The following is a 20540-nucleotide window of genomic DNA, read 5'->3' as shown; positions in this document are numbered from 1 at the left end:
CGATATTCTTTTCTGAAGTGACATTATCTAAGCTGCCTAACAAACACACTAAGGGGGAAGTTGGAATGTTACATTTCAGACACTTCGATAAGTCTTCACATATCTCGCGCCAAAACTTCTGAACTGGTGGACAGAACCAAAGAGCGTGGATATAATTGTCCGGTGAATTGGTTTGGCAGTGTGAGCAGTTGTTGGTAGACGTAAAGCCCATCTTGAACATCCGATGACCTGTATAGTGCACTCTATGTAATATTTTGTATTGAATTAATTGAAGACTGGGATTTCTAATTAGATGAAAGGTTTTTAAGCAAATCTGAGACCAGAAGTTTAGGTCTAAGTTAAGTGATAAATCCGCTTCCCATTTTGCAATAGGAAGTGATATTGATTCATCTGTTTTAGAAAGCATTCTGTATATTTTGGATAGTAATTTGGGGGTTTTAAGAGTAAGAAATTGAACCACACTTGGTGGTGTTTGTAGTTCAACTTGACCCGGTTTAAATTTCTTTTTTACTATGGATTTAATTTGTTGATATTCTAAAAATCTTTTCTTGTTGATCCTATATTGTGTAACTACCCATATGGAAAAGAAATAGTAAAAACTTATATGTGATTACTCATGAAAGTGGCCACTTTCATGAGTAAATCATATAAGGCTTACATGATTTACTCATGAAAGTGGCCACTTTCTCATTACTTTCATACATTGTTTTAGTAAGTATCCAAAACATACAAGTTTCATTATATAATTTTTTCAAGTGATCTTATATCTATTTTCACTCGTATATGCTTTTCATACAAGTTTCACACAAGACAGATACAAACTTTATAAGATTTATAAATAGCTTTTCCATATGGGTAGTCCGTCAAATGAAATAAATTCTGTTCCTTCTAGTATATGTTCTAAATATTTGATTCCTTTACCACTCCAATCTGAAAAGTTTATCATATTATTGTTTTGTAATATGTCAGGGTTGTTCCAGATAGGTGTACGTTTGCATGGGATTAATGAAGACGCCGTCAATTTTAGAAACTCCCACCATGCTGTCAGAGAAGAGCTGATGTTGATGCTTTTAAAGCATTCATGTCGTTGGATGTTTGAGCTGATAAATGGTAGGTCTGAGATCTCTAGATTATTGCAAAGTGCTTGTTCTACATCTAGCCAAGGTTCATCTAAGAGGGTATGTTTTAGCCATCCTGAGATAAACTGAAGCCTGTTGGCTAAGAAGTAGTGCTGAAAGTTAGGCAGTTCTAGTCCTCCTTTATCCTTGGTCTTTTGTAGTGTTTTTAAGCTTATACGTGGGGGTTTATTTTTCCAAAGGAATTTGGACATACATGAATCTAGAGATCTGAACCAATCTTGTGGCGGTTTAGTTGGGATCATTGAGAATAAATAATTTATTTTTGGTAAGACCATCATTTTTATAGCGGCAACCCTTCCCATGAGTGATATGGGTAGACATTTCCATCTAGCCAGATGCATTATTTTCTTACATTGTGGATGCTAGTCCTTGCACAAGTACCAGCAGACAGACACGTAAGGTAATAGCATTTCCATAGCACATTTGTAGTCGTGATTACTAGTTGACCAAGTTATATTTTAAACATATGTTCATCCAGCACTTGGAGGACTTTGAGGAAACCCACTCAAGGTATTCTAGAGCAGTGGTCCCTAACCTTTTTTGTGCCACGCACCGGTTTATGTCCAACAATATTTTTAAGGTGTCGCCGATGAATAGCAAAATAAAACCAGCACTGGTGCCAAAATAAAGAAGATTTATTCATAACGCATATGAAAAGACCCAGGGAGACAGAGTTAACAATACAAAAAATACAAAAATAATTATCAAAACCCTGAAAGCCATAAATGTCACAACCGAGCCTCAAATCTTGCGCCCCGGTAACCAAATGACTCACGGACGGGCCCGGTGGCTGAGCACCGCTGTTCTAGAGTAATGTTTTAAAACACAACTAAACAGTGGGGAAGACTGAGATAAAGTGAGCTATATTTAAATGTGTGGTCCTCACGATAATTGAAAATGAGGCAGCATTACAATCAAAATGTGCAAACTAGGTTACTTACTTTTCTAGGTTATTTAGTTTAAATAATGCTTTCAGATCAATTGTATGCTCCATCAAATGCCATCTTATCATGGTGGATGGGGTTGAACACCTAAGAGTGTGCATCTGATGGCTGACCTTGCGTGAATGTGTGACGTAGGTTTTGATGCACTGTGGACTGGATGTTTATGGGGCATGGAATACCCAGGGGATAAGACTGACATTAGGTATGTAGCCCTGGCTATATAAATAGTTCATTTATTTTGATGGTTAAATACAAATGTTCACTGTGTTCAAGAATGTATATAAAGGCCTGTAAGGTATGTGATGTGTGTTAGTGGTGGGTAGATCGATCCAAAAATCGATTGTATCAATACCAAGTCAGCATCGGTATCGGATCGATACTAGCTTGATGAGATTGATTCTTTGCTTTAAGTTCTGCTCTTGTTTGCAATGCTGTGGTTTCGGCAAAGACGAAACAGCCAGGTCACCAGACTCGCCGCTCCTGTGTAAGGAGAGCAGGCACACTTTGCTACCCCTCCCACCTCTTGTGTTTAGATGTTGCACTGTCACATGACGTGACCTAGATGCTTTGGGGGTTGTTAAGTTGTTTACGTATTATTTATATTTTCACCAGTTGTTGTTTTTGTTTGAGATGTGAAACTTAAAAGATGAATATCAGTTTGTACATGCTCCAGATAGCTTTTCTTCAAATTCTTTAATTCTCACTCACTTTTGCGCATGCGCAGGACTGAGACGTAAGCGTTTTCATCCATTTCAATGTGGAAGCACACCTCTGTGAAATAGACTGAAGCCGCTAGCTTAACCAAGGATGTTTGGTAAAAATGGTAAATGGCCTGTATTTGTATAGCGCTTTACTTAGTCCCTAAGGACCCCAAAGCACTTTACACTACATTCAGTCATCCACCAATTCACACACACACACACTGGTGATGGCAAGCTACATTGTAGCCACAGCTGCCCTGGGGCGCACTGACAGAGGCGAGGCTGCCGGACACTGGCACCACCAGGCCCTCTGACCACCACCAGTAGGAAACAGGTGAAGTGTCTTGCCCATGGACCAAGACTGTTGGAGCTCGAACCGGCAATCTTCCAATTACAAGACAAACTGTCCTGCTCTCTTCTTATGTATTAAGCTAATGCTAATATTGCTAAGACTGAATGTAATAGCATGTGAACTGGCATTTAGCTGAGTTATCTGATTCGGTAGGAGGACACGGACATCTTGCTGGCGTGCCAGAGAGGTCTCTTCTGCTTATGTGTTAACGTGGGAACACGTAGATACAGCACCTGTGAGTGCTGCTGCTGCCGTGCCCTGCTGGTGGCCTTGACCCAGTTTCCCCAACTATCCCCTTGAACTCCCTGGAGGCGGGAGTACTGTTGTGTATACATGCTTTTTATTTTACTGCTTGGCAACAAGTGAAGCGGCCATGTTGTTTTAGATCCCAATACACCCGAGCCACGACTCAGGTCAGCAACAAAGTGTTTGTTAACAGAGAAACACTGTTGCACTTAAGTTAAGGTGTGTGTGTGTTGGTGAGAGTGTATGTAGGTCCACAATATTGTTTAATTACTTGGTTTCAGTTGATGTTAAATACTTTATTATTGCTCAACAAACTTTTGGAACTAATCAGCAGTGTTGGGGAGTAACGGAATACATGTACCGCCGTTATGTATTTAAAATACAAAATATGAGTAACTGTATTCTGTTACAGTTACCGTTTAAAAAGGTGATATTCAAAATACAGTTACTTTGCTGAAATAAAGGGATTACACTGCGGTATTTTCCTATTTCATGTGTTCGGCTATGCCCTCACCATTTTTGGTTTCCACGCCCCAAACAAAACACGCGTTAAGAGTCTCTAATACCTGTGTCTCAATCTCGCAGCCCATGTCACCCCTACTTGCGGCCGCATATAGACATGAAGAAACATTTTTAAAAATTATTCACAAAAATGATTTAATATGAAGGCAATAGGCAGAGTGTTACAGGCATAGCCCTAAAGAATGTAGCTTCATAGGCAGTGTAGTCCGTTTTGTGAGCACGAGGGAGGGAGAAAAAGGAGAGTCGAAAAGTACGAGTTGTCACCGACCAGAAACGGGAGCTGGAAGAATGCAAATATAATAATAACCACTGCAGCCAAAAAGAGTGCCTGACGAGCCCAGTTGTAAGTAAGCTATTAAGACTCGGCTGTAAGTTCTGTTGAAACAACCTTTCAACGCCTCACTCTGTCTCTCGCTAGCAAAGTTGACCCAGACAACAAAGTAAAGCTAGTTTTTGGCTACGAGCCCCACACGGAACCCGACTTATTAGCCAGAGGTCTCTTTACTACGGTTCAGAGCCGCGGACCTGTTTTATATACGTGTGAAATAGTTTTCTATACAAGATCGCTGCAAAAAGTGCAGCCTTACCTAATGTCCACACTACTGTTACTAATTTGATATTAAGATTTAAACATCTAGTTGGTATTGGTATGGCGAGTAACCTTCAGTAAAAGTAATAATTCACACAGCAATAGTACATTCATGTAGTTGTAAAAAGCATGATAATATAATAGGTAATCCAAAGTATTGAGAATACGTTACTTTCATTGAGTAACGTAACGGAATACGTTATAAAATTGATTTTGGGGCATGTATTCTGTAATCTGTAGTGGAATACATTTTAAAAGTAACCTTCCCAACATTGCTAATGAGTCACTAAAGTGGACTGCTTGCGTGTGGTTTATTGTAATTAGGGATGGGTATCGTTTAGGTTTTATCCGATACCGGTGCCAAATCGGTACTTTTGAAACGGTGCCGGTGCTTAAACGGTGCTCAAACCGGTGCTTAAAGAATGGAGAACACAAAATTGGTCCAAAAACCTCTCATGTTCAGCTGTTTTTTTGTAAAAAGATAACAATGTTAGCCTTTTCTGCAGCTATGGGTCATATATGGCATCACTCTTGGCTGGAAGCAGTGCTTAAACAATGGAAAAAACACAAACTTTGTCCAAAAACCTCTCATGTTTAGCTGTTTTCCACTTTTTCTTTGGTCATTTTAGCCTTTTTGGCCAGGGTGAAGGGAGCATCTGCCATCAAACAAGAAGACAGCCGCATGTAGCTATGATGATGTTTGCTAGTTCACCTTACATGCATTAATGTAATAACGTGGTTAGCCTACTCAACGTAAATTACACACGAACAACAACATTAAGCTACTCACGCAGAGAAGAACGGCTGCTGCTGCCATCATCATCCGTCATCATTTCTGCTACACTGGCAGGGCTAGGGGCCAGGACTCTCCTCTTCGGGTTTTTGGGGGATATTGCTCCGGGTCCGATAACAGGCAACCCACCTGCAGTAGATGTGCACGGTGTGAGGTCTCGCAGCAAGCTATCAAATACGGCGCATTTCTTGGCTTTAAAAAAAAAACAAAAAAAACCCACTATGCGTCGCCAGGTGTTTCATCGGATTTGAGGAGTTACCTCCTTTGACAGTATCACAGTATCAGCTTAAACCATTGTTGCAGGCTGCTGAGTTTGCATATTTTGCTGTGAAGTACAGCCAGACTTTTGACCGCTTTGCCTTGGACATTTTTAATCTGTAGCTCTGCTCTAAAAGAACGTACGTACCTGGACCCGCCTACTATCCTCGGAAACGTAAAATGATTGGCTAGAATCTAAAGTGTATCACAGCTCAGGAAAAAAAAAGCACCGAAATAAAGCACCGAAATGTGCGCTGCTTTTCGGTCTGGTTACTACCGTTTATGTCAGAACCGGTACCCATCCCTAATTGTAATATAGTCTATTTTAATGCACATTTCATATTACAAGCAAAAAACGGAGTATCAGTAGTAAGTGACAACAGGAACTCAGGGCCCCTCTCAATAGAATGTGGGACGGATTTTACACTATTATGAAGGCACTGCTAGGATACTCCCATGCTAAACCTTTCTAGTTTGTTCTTTGCTGTTTCTATTTATCCTTATTATACAGAACTTACCACAGGTGTTTCCAGGTTATAGTCACACATTTTTTTAAGCTTTAATAGGTTAACAATATGCTATTAATTAGAAACAGATAGTTTTGCATTTACAATTAGGCCATCCGGAGCGCAGAATGGACAAACTTTGTACAAACTGCGCAAAATGTGTTGACAATCACAGTTCAGGGATTTGAGTCATTCTGTGCTCCAGATGAAAATATTAATCACGTTAATCGTGGTGATGACAGATTAATGCGCGTTACTGCGTTAATGTTGACAGCCCCACTATTTTCTCAATACAAATATTCTAATCATAAATCAACCATAAATAGCTCATAAGTAGCTATACAGTCTGAATGATGATCTAACTCACAGTTTTCAAATGACATATTCATGAGCAAAAAAGAAGATTCTGTGTCACAATAAACACACTCTGAATGCAAAATGAGATGTATTAATGCAAAAAAAAATTTTAAATCAAGGATTAAAATACAAACAAACATCCTTCTAAAATCTATTTAACTTTACAATATTACAATTTTAGAATTGTTTAATGGTTTGATGATTTTTAGAAAGTCTACTCAACTTAAAAATAAAGAAAAGGAGGACAGATCTTCAGAAGGTCCATCACTCATTGAGATCTAAATGGGGTTTGAGGCGCCTGAAAAGAAATCTCAAAACTGCACTGTAGGTACCAACAATGCAGTTCACATCTGGTTTTGAACTGAAGAAGCTTCTTGGATGAGAGTTGAAACACCTTCAAAAAACTCAAAGAAGTCTAGTTACTTTCTTTCCAAGCGCCTTATATTACCGCATATAGACAATCATTATACCTCATGACATTAATCAATCTGTTATTACTACAAAATAAAAAAGAAATGTGTAGTTTTCTTTATTATGCCTTCCTGATTTATGGTTTTTACATAGAAACTAAAAATTGTTTCTGGGAAATAAGCCACAGCATCATTGAAAAAGACATTTAATAATCACATCATTACATTCAAACAAAGGACCAGGATTATTATCAGGATAATAGTATGAAAAGTATCCTAAAATGTGAACTTATATTACCTTATGATCATGAGTTTAGTACCACATAAAGATCTTAATGTTAAATATGTTTTGTTTGAAATGCCCCATAGAAACTTACATTTTATTACTTACCATACTATATGTTATTGCTTCTTGGGAAAAATTTTCTTCCACAGTATTATTCCTAGTTCTTGTTCTTTTGTCTACGCTGTTTAGGGGTCTCCGCAGTAGATCATCAGCTTCCAACTTACCCTATCCCTAACATTCTCCTGTGTCACACGCTGATCACTTGTCAGAACAGGAAGTGGTGAACATTGTTGTAATACAGCTGAAAGAAGCATTAAATTCCCCTTCACGAACCACTACCTTATCGTGGAGGGGTTTGTGTGTCCCAGGGATCTCAGGGCTACAGTATGTTGTTCAAGTGCTTTTGTCCCGTGGTAGGGTCTCCCATGGGAAATTGGTCCTGGGTGAGGGACCAGACAAAGAGTGATTCAGAAGACCCTTGAGAGAATAAGGGGATATGGGCCCATCTTCCTGCAGGCCCACCACCGATAGGAGATGCCATAGGAGTTGTTTGCACTGTGTGCCAAGCGGTCGCCAGGCGCAGAGGCCCTGGCGGACCGATCCCCGCCTACCAAGACTGGCAATTGGGACATGGAATGTCACCTCTCTGGTGGGGAAGGAGCCTGAGGTCGTGCTTGAGGTTGAGAGGTACCAGCTTAACGCAGGGCTTGGGCTCTGGAAACAGTCTCTGCTAGGCTGGGAATGCCTAGCAAAGGCCCCAGTCCGCGAGATATTAAACGCACACCGGCAGACCTTCAACAGCATTCCGAGGGAAACTGGGGACATTGAGGCCGAATGAACCATGTTCAGCATCTCCATTGCCGAAGCTGCTGCAATGAGCTGCGGCTGCAAAGTGGTTGGTGCCTGTCGTGGTGGTAACCCCCGAACCAAATGGTGGACACCAGAGGAGAAGGGAGCCCCCAGTCTTATCGACCTTGGTTAGCCTGTGGGACTTTGGAGGCAGCTGATAGGTACCAACCAGCCAAGCGGAATGCGGCTCGGACAGTGGCTGAAGCAAAAACTCGGGTGTGGGAGGAGTTCGGAGAGCCCATGAAAAAATAAATTTTTTCTGGTGACTTCATCGGGTGATGGACTCCAGCTCACACTGACACAGTTCGCAGCCGAATGTGAAGCAGCGGGAATGAGGATCAGCACCTCCAAATCTGAGACCATGGTTTTCAGCCGGAAAAGGGTGGAGTGCCCACTCTGGGTTGGAGACAAGTTCCTGCTCCAAGTGGAGGATTTTAAGTATCTTGGGGTCTTGTTCACGGGTCATGGGAGAAGGGAGCCAGAGATCGACAGACAGATTGGTGGTGTGGCTGTAGTGATGCTGACACTGCACCAGTCCATCATGGTGAAGAGAGAGCTGAGCGTAAAAGCGGTTTACCGGTCGATCTACATCCCTACCCTCACCTATGGTCACAAGCTGTGGGTAGTGACCGAAAGAACGAGATTGTGGATACAAGCGGCGGAAATGAGCTTCCTCCGAAGGGTGGCTGGCCTCTCCCTTAGAGATAGGGTGAGAAGTTCAGCCATTGAGGAGGGGCTTAGAGAAGAGCCCTTGCTCCTTCACATCGAAAGGAGCCAGTTGAGGTGGTTCAGGCGCCTGACAAGGATGACTCCTGGGTGAGGTGTTCCGGGCATGTCCCACCGGGAGGAGGCCCCGGGGCAGACCCAGGATATGCTGGATATATCTCTCGGCTGGCCTGGGAACGCCTTGGTGTTCCCCTGGACAAGCTCAAGGAGGTGGCTAGGGAGAGGGAAATCTGGGCTTCTCTACTTCGGCTGCTGCCCCCACAGCCCCAGATACAGCGGAAGAAAATGGATTGATGGTGGATGTTTTTTTTATTACTGAGTATAATGGAATGCTGAAATTTTGAAGGCCGGTTCTTTTTGTTGAGTTCCAATTCTCTGGTGGGGGCTTGGGGGAATTGAAAACTATTGAAAAATAACTCGGAATCATGTAGTGTTATTGTGAAAGGTGATTTTCTGTTTATTTACTTTACTCCAAATTAAATATTATTGGATTAAAATAAACCAAAAAATAAATAAAAAATAATAACTTTAAAAAGTTTATCTTTAAAAGTAAAATTTGAAGCTATTTAACAGAAAAAAGTTATAAATAAAGAGATTTTTGAAATAAAAAAAAATTGAAAAGTTTTGTTTTTGCATTGAATTTGTACAATAATTGCAAGTACTAGAAGCTCTGATATACTATGATTGATTTTTGTTCATTAAATATTTCTTAGTGTTCTTCTCAGGCTTGAACAATATGATAAAACACTTGGGAGCAAATATACACATTATTAGCCCAAAGCTGGAGGCCAGAATTGCAAAAATCTCCACAACTACAGTGAATTTCCCAGGGGAGCTGACATATGCTGGGATAAATGTGATCCAGACAGTACAAAATATCAACATGCTGAAGGTGATAAGCTTGGCTTCATTGAAATTATCAGGTAATTTGCGGGCTAAGACTGCTAAAACAAAGCAAAAGGCAGCAAGTATGCCTAAGTATCCAAGCACAGCCCAGAAGCCAGCAGCAGAGCCTAATGCACATTCCAATATGATTTTCTCCTTGTACGTGGTTAGATTTTTTATTGGAAAGGGAGGGCTCACTACCAACCAAACAGTACATATTAAAACTTGAAGAAAGGTGAAAGACACAACAGTCATTCTTTGTTGTGGAGGGCCAAACCATTTCATCACATTACTACCTGGAAGTGTCGATTTAAAAGCCATTAAAACCACTATAGTCTTCCCAAGTACACAGGAGATACAGAGCACAAAGGTGATCCCAAATGCAGTGTGACGCAGCATGCAGGACCACTCAGATGGTGCTCCAATGAAAGTTAATGAACATAAGAAACACAGAGCCAGTGAGATGAGCAGCAGGAAGCTCAGCTCAGAGTTGTTGGCCCTGACAATTGGAGTTTTCCTGTGACAAAAGAATACAGCTGCAATTACGATGGTCAGACAGGCACCCACAACTGAGAATGTAGCCAGGATAATTCCTAGGAGGTCTTGAAAGGAAAGATACTCTACAGGCTTAGGGATGCAAGTGTCTCTCTTTGCGTTAGGCCAGAATTCTTTTTGACAAGGTAAACAATCAGTCGAATCTGGATAAAAAACACATAAATACAAAATTTTCTTGATTTTCATATATACACAATGAAACATTTTAAATGCATGGCAATCATTTCTCTTTACCTGTGCTATTACTGATCTCCCCCTCAGGACATGCTGTACAGTCATAGCAGCAGATGGGTTTTCCTTTCTGCAACACTTTACGAGTTCCTGGAGGACAACTGTCCGTGCACACTGACACTGGCACCTGTCAAAGACATAAATGTTGGAGAATACATGTAAATATTTACTATGCAGCTGTAATCATTGTTTAGTAAAGTTTGAATGCTTACTTTCATGCTACCCTCCATCCAGGTAATGTTTTTGTCGATCTGGAATTCCTGGCCCACGGGCCGTGATGCATCATACAGCCCTACAGTCACCATGTCAGTTGCGCCCTTTTCATTTTTCTGCCAGTTAACCAGTTCATAAATAGCCACAGGATCCCCATTAGCGTCAAATGACACATCATAGCCATTTCGGGAAAAATTTACTTTCTTCAGCTCAATTAAAATCTGAAAAGATGAAATTAGGTATAATGGGAGGGGAAAGGAAAAAAAATGCACTATTTCAATAACAAATATTAATATTACATACAATGTTCCCTCTAATCTTTCATGTGTCTGAGCGAACACGCAAACTCCCTGAGCGGTCCCTTGGACCACTGTGAGCAACAGTAGACGTGAGCACTGTGGCCACGCCATCATCGAATCCATCCAAGTTACATGGTTTATTAAAATAATCCAATAACAGCATTTATATTTATGTTAGACTACTTTTAATTAAGTGCTTTAGCCCACTTACATTGAAATTTTAAAAAATCTTGTTCATGACCTGTGTAGTATGTTAACACTATTGGAAGTAAAAATAACTTGAACTCCAATTTATAAACACAACTTTCTTTCTTTTTTTTTAAATAGAGCTCTGACTTTTATTATGAGTCTGTGGTCTGGGAGAGATTCCTGTAACTCTCTGTCTGCAATATACAGTATATAAAGACCAATGTTGGGCAATTAATTATATAGTTACTTCTTCAAAAAAGTTACTGAGTTTTGCAAACAACAAAGTTTTTTGCAGCTGTTTACCTAAACATGCAGCCAAGGCATTTTTTTAGACAAACATTTCAAAATATTTACAGAACAATCAGCTGTTCTGCAACAAATTTGATGCCACACAAATTATTTGTGCCACTCCAAAAAATTATTTCTGTCCACTATGAGATAAAGGAGAACAACAGCCTGATACCTGCAGACCTGACAACAGGAGATGTATCACTGCTGTAACACCTGTAACATTCAGCAGTCGCCTCATTGTTCTGACACACACAACAAAACTATTGACTACACTACACACTAACTACACAAGATTTGCGTCCCAACGTTGCAAATCTCTCACTTCTCAAAACACCGCCGTCACTCCTAAAACTTCCTCCCGTTTCTTAACACTACATGCCATGATTTGATTGGTCGACATGGTACATTTTTCCACCAATAGGAAAGGGTGGGGGGTGTTTTGGTTTCATCTTTGCTCACAGGTGGAGAGTGCTTTCGATCGTTTTCCTTATAAAACGCTGTTTGTACCGTTTCTTCCTGCAGTAAATATAAACAACGATAATATTCAGGAAGAAAACCAAACATTGCATATATTTTTATCATAACTGGCCTATCAACACAATTTAAAACTGGTATATACTGGTATATAAGTCCACACTTTTTCCGTTAATTGTTCCGTCTGTCCCGCTCACATCTCCAATGGTTGTACACGTTGTCATTAACGTGGATTCACTCCACACTGTCAGCCACACCGTTTTGCTAGCTAAAACACCGGCACATAAGGACGCTGTCATAGCCTGTCAACGACTTTGATTAGCTGCGTATATACGAATGTGAGTCGCGTGATTAGCTGCGCTATGGGATAAGGTGGCATCGTTCTAATCCCATACAGGAGCAGCCAGTCACTTACTGACTAACACTGCAAAACAGAATTGTTAAAGTATTTACTTTAATTTCAATTCAGGTTAGAATTGTTTACGCAATGCAGATTTTTTCTGCGCAGAGACCGTGCCAGCAGTGCACAATTGCGCACGTGCGCAGCTTAGAGGGAACACTGATTACATATCAACTCATATTGCAGTTGATGAAAGACACTGGCATCAACATATTTATTTCTTCTGACCTGTTTGGACTCTAACTTGGTTAACTTGTCACACTTTGCAGTGCCATTTATTTCCTTGCACACTGCATTATGGATGGCATGTGCTACTGCATACATGGCCTTGTACACCATGTTAGTAACTCTGAGCTGTGATGTGTCAGTGTACTGGTTTTGAAGATTCTGTATGTCTTCATTTCCATCACATACTTTCTTCTTTGCAGTGGCATCTAAAAATCACAAAAAGACAGAGCAGATGTCAACGTTGAACTAGATCTCAACTGTGTTCTCTTTATAAATGTTGCAAATTATGTTGGTAACATGAAACATATTTCTAAAAGGTTAAAATAAATAAAATAAAAAATGGAAAATAATCCTAGTTTACCATGGCCCTTTCTCAATTCTCAAGTACGCAAGTCCATACTCGCTTGCCGAGAATGTGAGCACGGACTGAGGAACAAATAAAACACTGAAATAAACCAAAGATTAACATTTCAAAGTTATCTAAGAGTCTTAGATATATATATATATATATATATATATATATATATATATATATATATATATATATATATATTTATATATATATATATATCCCACAGTTGTTCATGTTTTTAAACCCATTTTGCACAGAGAGGCATATTTTGAAAAATGTATTGATAGCAATGTTGAATATTATTACACAGAAAAAAAAAACAACTACATGTAACATAATTACACCGTGACGCCTCTGCCTTTCTAAATAGAGGGACAGTAACTGCATGTGTAAATGTAAGTGTGTAAAGCCTGAAGATAGAGACAAAATACTGTTAATCTGACTATCTGCCGTTCTGCAATTTATCTCCTGTAAACAATAACGTGGCGCACAGCGTGACGTGGAAAAAGGCACATACCTTTAACGTTGTGTGACGAACTCTGTATTCCTCGTCCACACATAAACCCAAAAAAGGAGTTTTTAAAAATCTCCGTTTTCGGTGATTCCAAACGCCGTTTACGTGTGGACGAAACAGCTGCGTTTTCAAAATCACCCGTGTACGTGCGGACGCAGCGTAAAAGAGTTAGTAGTTTATTTTCTTACTACCTGCAGATTACTTGTATTTGCTTAATTGTTTACTAAATGTTTGAGGTGTGAAATAAACCGCAATGGAGCAAAATATGGGTGTGTGTGGTTGGAGGATGTGATTGTGCGTGGGCGCGCGGGAGTGGGGCGAATATTTTTTTTGTAAAACAAAGGGGGGCCCAGCAAAAAAAGTTTGGGAACCACTGCTCTATATCATCATGAAGGTATCCGATGATGAATCAAACTACACATGACCAATTTAAGATGACACAGCAACAAGATGCTATGTCAACCCTGAGCCTCCAATTTTTGTTTTAAAAGTGTGAACTTCAAAGTATGTACCAGTTTTTAAATTGTGTTAATAGGCCACATAAAACCAGAGTTACAATAACAAATACACACAATGTCTTTTTCCTGAATATTGTTGTCATGTTTACTGCAGAAAGAAATGGTAAAAACAGTGTTTTCTAAGGAAAGTGCTCAAAAGCAGTCTCTTCTTGCGATCAAAAAAAGAAAGAAAAGAAAAAACACCTTTTTCATATAGATGGAAAAATGTGCCATATCGACCACTCAGAAGATGATATGGCAAAATGGCTTTGGTTGTTTAGGAAGAGGGGGAAAACAGCTGAAAGAAAGAGAGAGAGAGAGAGAGAGAGCGAGTTTTGAGATGTAAGAGATTGGCATGTTAGGAATGTGTAGTAAGTGTGTTGTGCAGTGTGTTGAACAATGAGGCAACTGCTGAATATTGCAGTTACTGCCAAAACGCCACCAAAGGCCGCTTGCAATGTAAACGTTGCCTCCAGGTCGAAGAGGCAACATATTTGCACATATTCAACTCTGTATATTTTATATATTTTATTATTATTATTATTATTATTATTATTATTATTTTTTTTTTTTTACTATTTAATTTGTAAAAATGTGTACACACACACACACACGTAGGAAAATATTTAGTATACACATCCAGAAATGCATACACTATTATATATTGTACATATATTTATTAGTTTCAGGTTGGCCATTCTTGTATTTTGCTCGTTTGTGTTGTTGTGTTTGCACATCTCTGTTGCTTGTGGGGCTCGCACACAAGAATTTCACTCGCATGTGCTGTGCCAGTGTGCCTGCACATGTGATGTGACAATAAAAGTGATTTGATTTGATTTGATTTGAAGACATGAGGGGTGATACACCTCCTGCTTTCAGGCCTGCAGGTATCAGGCTTGTGATGTTCTCCTTTATGTTAGAGTGGACAGAAATATTTTTTTGGAGTAGCAAAAATAATTTGTGTGTTATCTTATTACCTGATTGTTCTATAAGTACTTTGAATTGGTTATATAAAAACTAGGAGCATTAATTGCAATTAATTAATTTGAAAAAAACAATGTACTAAAAAAATTATGTATTTAATTGCAGTTTGCATTCCAGGCAAAGGCTAACTTTTGTCAATGCACAATTTTCTGGTATATCGATTACACTGATGCACACATCAGAATCAGAAGAAAGTGCATTGCTAGGAATGATTGGAGGCAAGTTTAATTTCAAAAGACTACCCAATGGAAGGCTTGATGAAAGTGTGGCTTTGTGCAAACTGTGAAAAATGGAGTTTGCATACCACAGAAGCACTTCAACTTTCCATTACCATCTAAATGCAAAACATGTTGCTAGCAGTCTGAGTACCAACAAAAGGTAATGGCAGCCCAAACTTGATGAAATGACTAACTTAAGGACTAAAATTAGTAAGTCAACATTTGACAAATTTACAAATTCTCTTGCAAAATTGATTGCTCTGGACTGTAACCCACTATCAGTGGTAGAAGATAGGGGGTTAGAAAATGTACTACACTTAGCGTCAGGTGATCCAACTTCCAACTGCTCTGCCAAAAGACTATTTCAAGTAAAATTCAACAGCTTTATGACACTGAAAAGCAAGAAAAATTAGACGCCTTATAGACAGCCCTGCTAATATGGAGGAACTACACCAAGAGCAAACAAGACTGGGGCAACAGCCAAACAAAAGCACAAGCTAGTCATTATAACTCCATCAGCGCTGGTAAAACTCCAAAAGCTAGCGACTGTCCTTGAGCCATGCAAGTAAATTAAACTATTTTTTAACTTTTTGTTACTGTTTCTTCAAAAAGCTCTATTCGTTCTTTAAGTCTGACCTCATTAGCCGTGTCTGGTCCCAAACTCTGCTGCATGTCCATAAGCCTGCGGCATCACTGAGAGTTAAAAAGTGTCTAAATTCTTTCATCTGTAATAAAAAGATCAGTGTGGCTGCTCTACCAGGTGTAGCAATTAAGTTAAACATCCAGGCATCCATGAAAACGGAATTTATTAAACTTAATGGAGTTAGAAGTTAGCAAGGAGTTAGCTCGCTAGCTTCCATCTAAATATAATATAGCCTGTCCTGACTGAGAGATTTCTGAAACAAATTAAGATGTACAGCTCTGCTATCACTTCTGACATAAATGAAGACAGAAAAGTAAACAGCAGTGGCGTTTGTAGGGTTACTTTAGTTTGGCTAGCTGATATATAACTGATATATAACAATGAGCTAAGTGATAGCTAGCGACACAGCTATGTTAGCATAATATAAACAGTGAAGGTGGAGGATGAACGCTAACTTCTTTCCACTCGATAAAAGTTGCCGTGAGGATTCTCGATTGTTCATTAATTCATTAGTCATTAATATACTGCTGCATGGGCTGGGCTGTAGTTGCATCATAAGTGTTATAACCTCAGGATAAAAATGCTCAAAAACTCAGGTGCCACTTTTAGGACGTTTACTGACCACTTTTAGAAACAACCACAGGTAGTCACAACACTCACAACACATATAGGAAACTGTTTCTCACATAACATTCCGATAGGGAAAACCCTGAAAAACCTCTGAAGGTTCCGGCGTGCAACGCCCCCAAACATACATTAACAATAACACTGTCTACAACAGTAAGGTTTTAAAAACTGAGCTTTAAAATGAATAGCGCTAATAAAAACCGAGAGAAGGCGACTGGCTGTCGCCCTCGCTGATTTTAGGGGCTTTTTGAGAATGAATAGAACCAGACACAAAGCATTAAAACATGTTAAAAACACAAAAGCCTTATTAAACGCAGGGTAGTTTGGGCCCGGAAGGAGGATTCATCACATCATCACTTAAAGACCGGATATTTGACAGTTATTGTGTAGATTAATAATTACTTTCTTGAACTGTCTACTACAGGTTTGTGACTGAGCTTCTTAGAGCAGAGACATATGTCTCATGTTCAGGGGTTTATCTGTTTTCTGCCACCTGCATCACACCATGGAGGTCTCCGATGATGACTCAAACTACATGGTGAAATTCAAGGCTACCTGCACAATGTGTAGCTACCCTCAACCACCTGTGGCTCAAGATAGCTACTGTGCTTGGCCACACTTTAAGGATTTAAAGTGTCTTGCAAGGAGGAGAGCGAGAAGAGGTTTGGACCACCCTTGAGGCCCTGCTGCAGGAACAGTGTAAAAATAAAAGCCTCAGCACAGCCTCAGATGAAAAGATTTCCTCTCATCAGAAAAGAGGAACCACTGAGCAACAGACCAGTTCTTTTTTTCTTTAGCCCAGGTAAGACGCTTCTGACATCTGTTGTTCAGGAGCAGCTTGACAAGAGGAATACGACATTTGAAGCCCATGTCCAGGCTCTTGATGCACTAACTCTTACTAACTAACTAACACTTTTGAATGGCCTTTTTCCTGACAATCCTCTCCAGGCTGTGGTCATCCCTGTTGTTTGTGCACCATTTTCTTCCATGCTTTTCCCTTACACATAACTTTCTATTAATGTGTTTTGATACAGCTCTTTGGGAACATTCAAGTAGGTCAGCAGTCTTCCCCATAAATGGGATTCCTACTGAACCAGACTGAGAGATAAAGGCTCAGGAACCCTTTGCAGCTGTTTTGAATTAATTAGCTGATTAGACATTAACACTTTGAGCCTACAATATTGAACCTTTTTCACCATATCCTAATTTTCTGAGCTTTTGAATTTTGGGTTTTCATAAGGTGTAAGTCATAATAATCAAACTTAAAACAAATAAAGGTGTGAAATTTTTCACTTTGCATGCAGTAAGTCTAAATCTTATATTACGTTCACCTTTTAAGTTGAATTACTGATATAAATAAACTTTTGCATAATATTCTTATTTTTCGAGTTACACCTGTATTTTCTCCTCACACTTGGTCATGATTAATAACTTTTCAATGAAAGTAGGTCAGCCCATGAAGCAACATCAGACTTTGTAACATCAGCAGTTGATCAGATAATTTAAACCAAGAAAAATGTCTTACTTTTGGTCAGTGTGCAGTTAAATGCATCCTCCCAGAACTCAGTAAGTATTTGAGAAGAAGCCACTTGTGAGGGGGACAGATTCAGCAGGAAGTCTCTGAGACCTAGGATTCTAGACTTCGGAATCCCAAATCCAATGGCCCCAGCACAGAAACTAAACCTCGTTAATTCTGGGTTGGTTACCCATGATTCACTGCCTATCCACTGGCGGGGTGGGGAATGCTGATGTGATAGCTCCTCCAAAAGTGCCCTCATGTCCCCCAAAGAGAGAAGTGCCACAACAACCATGGCTGTAGACCTTGACAGACAATATTGTGCATTAGAAGCATTTTAAAATGTAAATGTATGAAAATTTTTAATTTAGACAGTAAAACTAATATTTGCAGAATAAATATCTGTGATGAGGACACCTGCGGATAACATCTGCTACTTTCTGAATTCTGCTATGTGGGTATGTTCGATGGAAAGAAAGAGAGTATTCCACACAGATCCCCTCTTTCTTTGCTGCTTTTAGAAATGAAGCCATGCCATTATTTCCATAATCCGAATCTGATCGAACAGCACCTATCCAAGTCCAGCCAAAGTGTTTTACCAGCTTGGCCATTGCTTCAGCTTGGAACTGGTCACTGGGAATTGTTCTGAAGAAATTTGGGTACTGCTGCTTGTCAGACAAGCATGCGCATGTTGAAAAGTGGCTAACCTAAACCAAATTAAATAAAACATCACACACCGCAAAATCAAATATCATGCACATACATATTTTAAATACAAAAATTGACAGAAATTGAAAACATTTACCTGGGGAATGTTAAAGGACCTGATGACTTTTGACAAACTGATGGATTCTGTAGACCCCGAGCCACCAACAACAGCCATCACCATACCAGAATGTGAGCAATTGTTATCCATGGAAAACACAGGGTCGAAGCTATTTAGAAACTGAAATGCCATGTGCACTGCTACAGGCACTGATCCACATGAGTCATATATCTGATACCCGAGCCTGATTCCGGGCAGCAGCTCTGTACTGTTGTTAATCTCTTCTATGGCAAAAACCATTGCACGCGATGATTGCAGTTCACTGGTGAAAAGGCTGCAAATAGTTGTGTCACTGTTAGCATATACACTGTAGATTTAGTTTAAGTTAAATGTTACAAAAATAAAATAAAGAAAAAATCAACAACAGGATAATTTAAACAAATTAAAGTCTTTTTATTTCCTTTTAAATATAATTCCTTTCCTATATTTCCTGTATAAAACTGTTATTTAACATATTGTATAATTTCTGTTTTGAAAATACAACAATTTTTTTATAAAGAATAAATGACCTTTTTTTTTTTTTTTTTTTTACATTTTTTAACACTACACAGAATCAATGTAGTTCCATAGAACATAACACACATGAAAACATTTCTCTCCTCATACAGTCCAACATGTTTTTAGCACCTTCTTCTTCCCATTACTGAACTTCTTACTTACTAACCTTCCTTTGCATTTTGCAGGCTCAGGCATGCTGGTGTAGTCACTGTAAACTGTGTTCATGTAGACGTGAAGGGAAAAATCACCACCAATAACAAAGTCCCCATCCTTTGAAAATGCAGGTAGACGAGTGCTTCCCTGCAGCTTGCAGTTCAGAGAGGATGTCGACGTACCAGCTTGAGCTCCTATATGCCTAGTCATTTGTCTCATACCATCTAGACACACTGCAAAGGCAACAGCTGAGTTGAGGTGAAACAAACACACAGCCAATGCCAGACCAATTTTAACAGCTGCTATCTCCATTTCCATCTAAAATTGTCTGTATATGGGCACACATTGTTTCCATTGGCTATATAAGTCTTCAGACAAAGGGGTTTGGTCATCTTTTTAAGGACATGTGGTCGTGGATTAACCCTTACATAGTGTTGACATTCTAAGTCTTCACAGTATGGTTCATGTACATTTTGATTGGGACCAAGATTTCCCTCATAACTATCGGCTATGATAAATTATGAACTTCAGATTAATTTAGAATGGATAATCAACAGAATTTTAATCCTTAACTAATGTTTCATAGAGCAGAAAGAGTGTAAATTTTTTGTGTACATTTTTGGTTTTACACCAGTTGTTTTTGGAGAAAAACATATTATCACACAAGATCTTATGTCGGTATGCCTAAGACAGAAACATATCATAAAAAAAACCATATCAATAATTTAAACATATAATTTTAGAAAGTGTAAATGGCAAGAAAATTCTGGAATTGTTGGGATTTATTATATAACTGTACTTCGTAACCATTACTACTACTAACATTGTCTTTACTATGTAACTAATATCTGTAGTGATACAAAGGAATTAAAATTTAGAGCACAAAAGTCATTCATTAGTCTGCATTCAAATTATTGGGAGGAAATGTTGGATATTTGGGATTTTTATGTGTTTCTTAACCTCACTAAAATGGCAGCTCAGGTGCTTCTCTGTTCTCACGACATTCCACTCCATCTTTGATAGCTTTTTTAATCTTAGTTAGCTCATAATAAACAGATTCCACTTTTTTGAAAAAAAAGTACCTTTTTTCCACTATACTTTTTTACTTGTACTTGAGTACATTTATGAAGAAGAAACTGTACTTTTACTCTGCTACATTTGGCAATATTTGACCCGTTACTTTTTTAAAAAAAATAATTAATTTCACACATTAGATAATGCTTCTAATAATAGATCATGGTGCCAGTGGAGTTTCCTGTAACTCTTTCA

The 20540-nt window shown here is 39.1% G+C and overlaps 1 protein-coding gene across 1 annotated transcript; it reads right to left on the bottom strand.

Moving 5' to 3' along the window:
* Positions 1-9069: 9069 nt before the first annotated feature.
* On the bottom strand, positions 9070-19382 carry LOC113037015 (extracellular calcium-sensing receptor-like). Its single transcript, XM_080288956.1, has 8 exons — positions 19285-19382; positions 18600-18894; positions 18212-18501; positions 17804-18099; positions 12444-12649; positions 10562-10783; positions 10353-10476; positions 9070-10261 (listed from the first exon to the last, which is right to left on the bottom strand). The coding sequence occupies exons 1-8, from the start codon at positions 19341-19343 to the stop codon at positions 9357-9359; spliced, it is 2397 nt and encodes a 798-aa protein (XP_080145082.1). The 5' UTR covers positions 19344-19382; the 3' UTR covers positions 9070-9356.
* Positions 19383-20540: the final 1158 nt, after the last annotated feature.

Source organism: Astatotilapia calliptera, chromosome 14, assembly GCF_964374335.1.
Source record: "Astatotilapia calliptera chromosome 14, fAstCal68.1, whole genome shotgun sequence".
Classification (NCBI taxonomy): domain Eukaryota; kingdom Metazoa; phylum Chordata; class Actinopteri; order Cichliformes; family Cichlidae; genus Astatotilapia; species Astatotilapia calliptera.
This window is presented reverse-complemented; position numbering and strand designations above follow the sequence as displayed.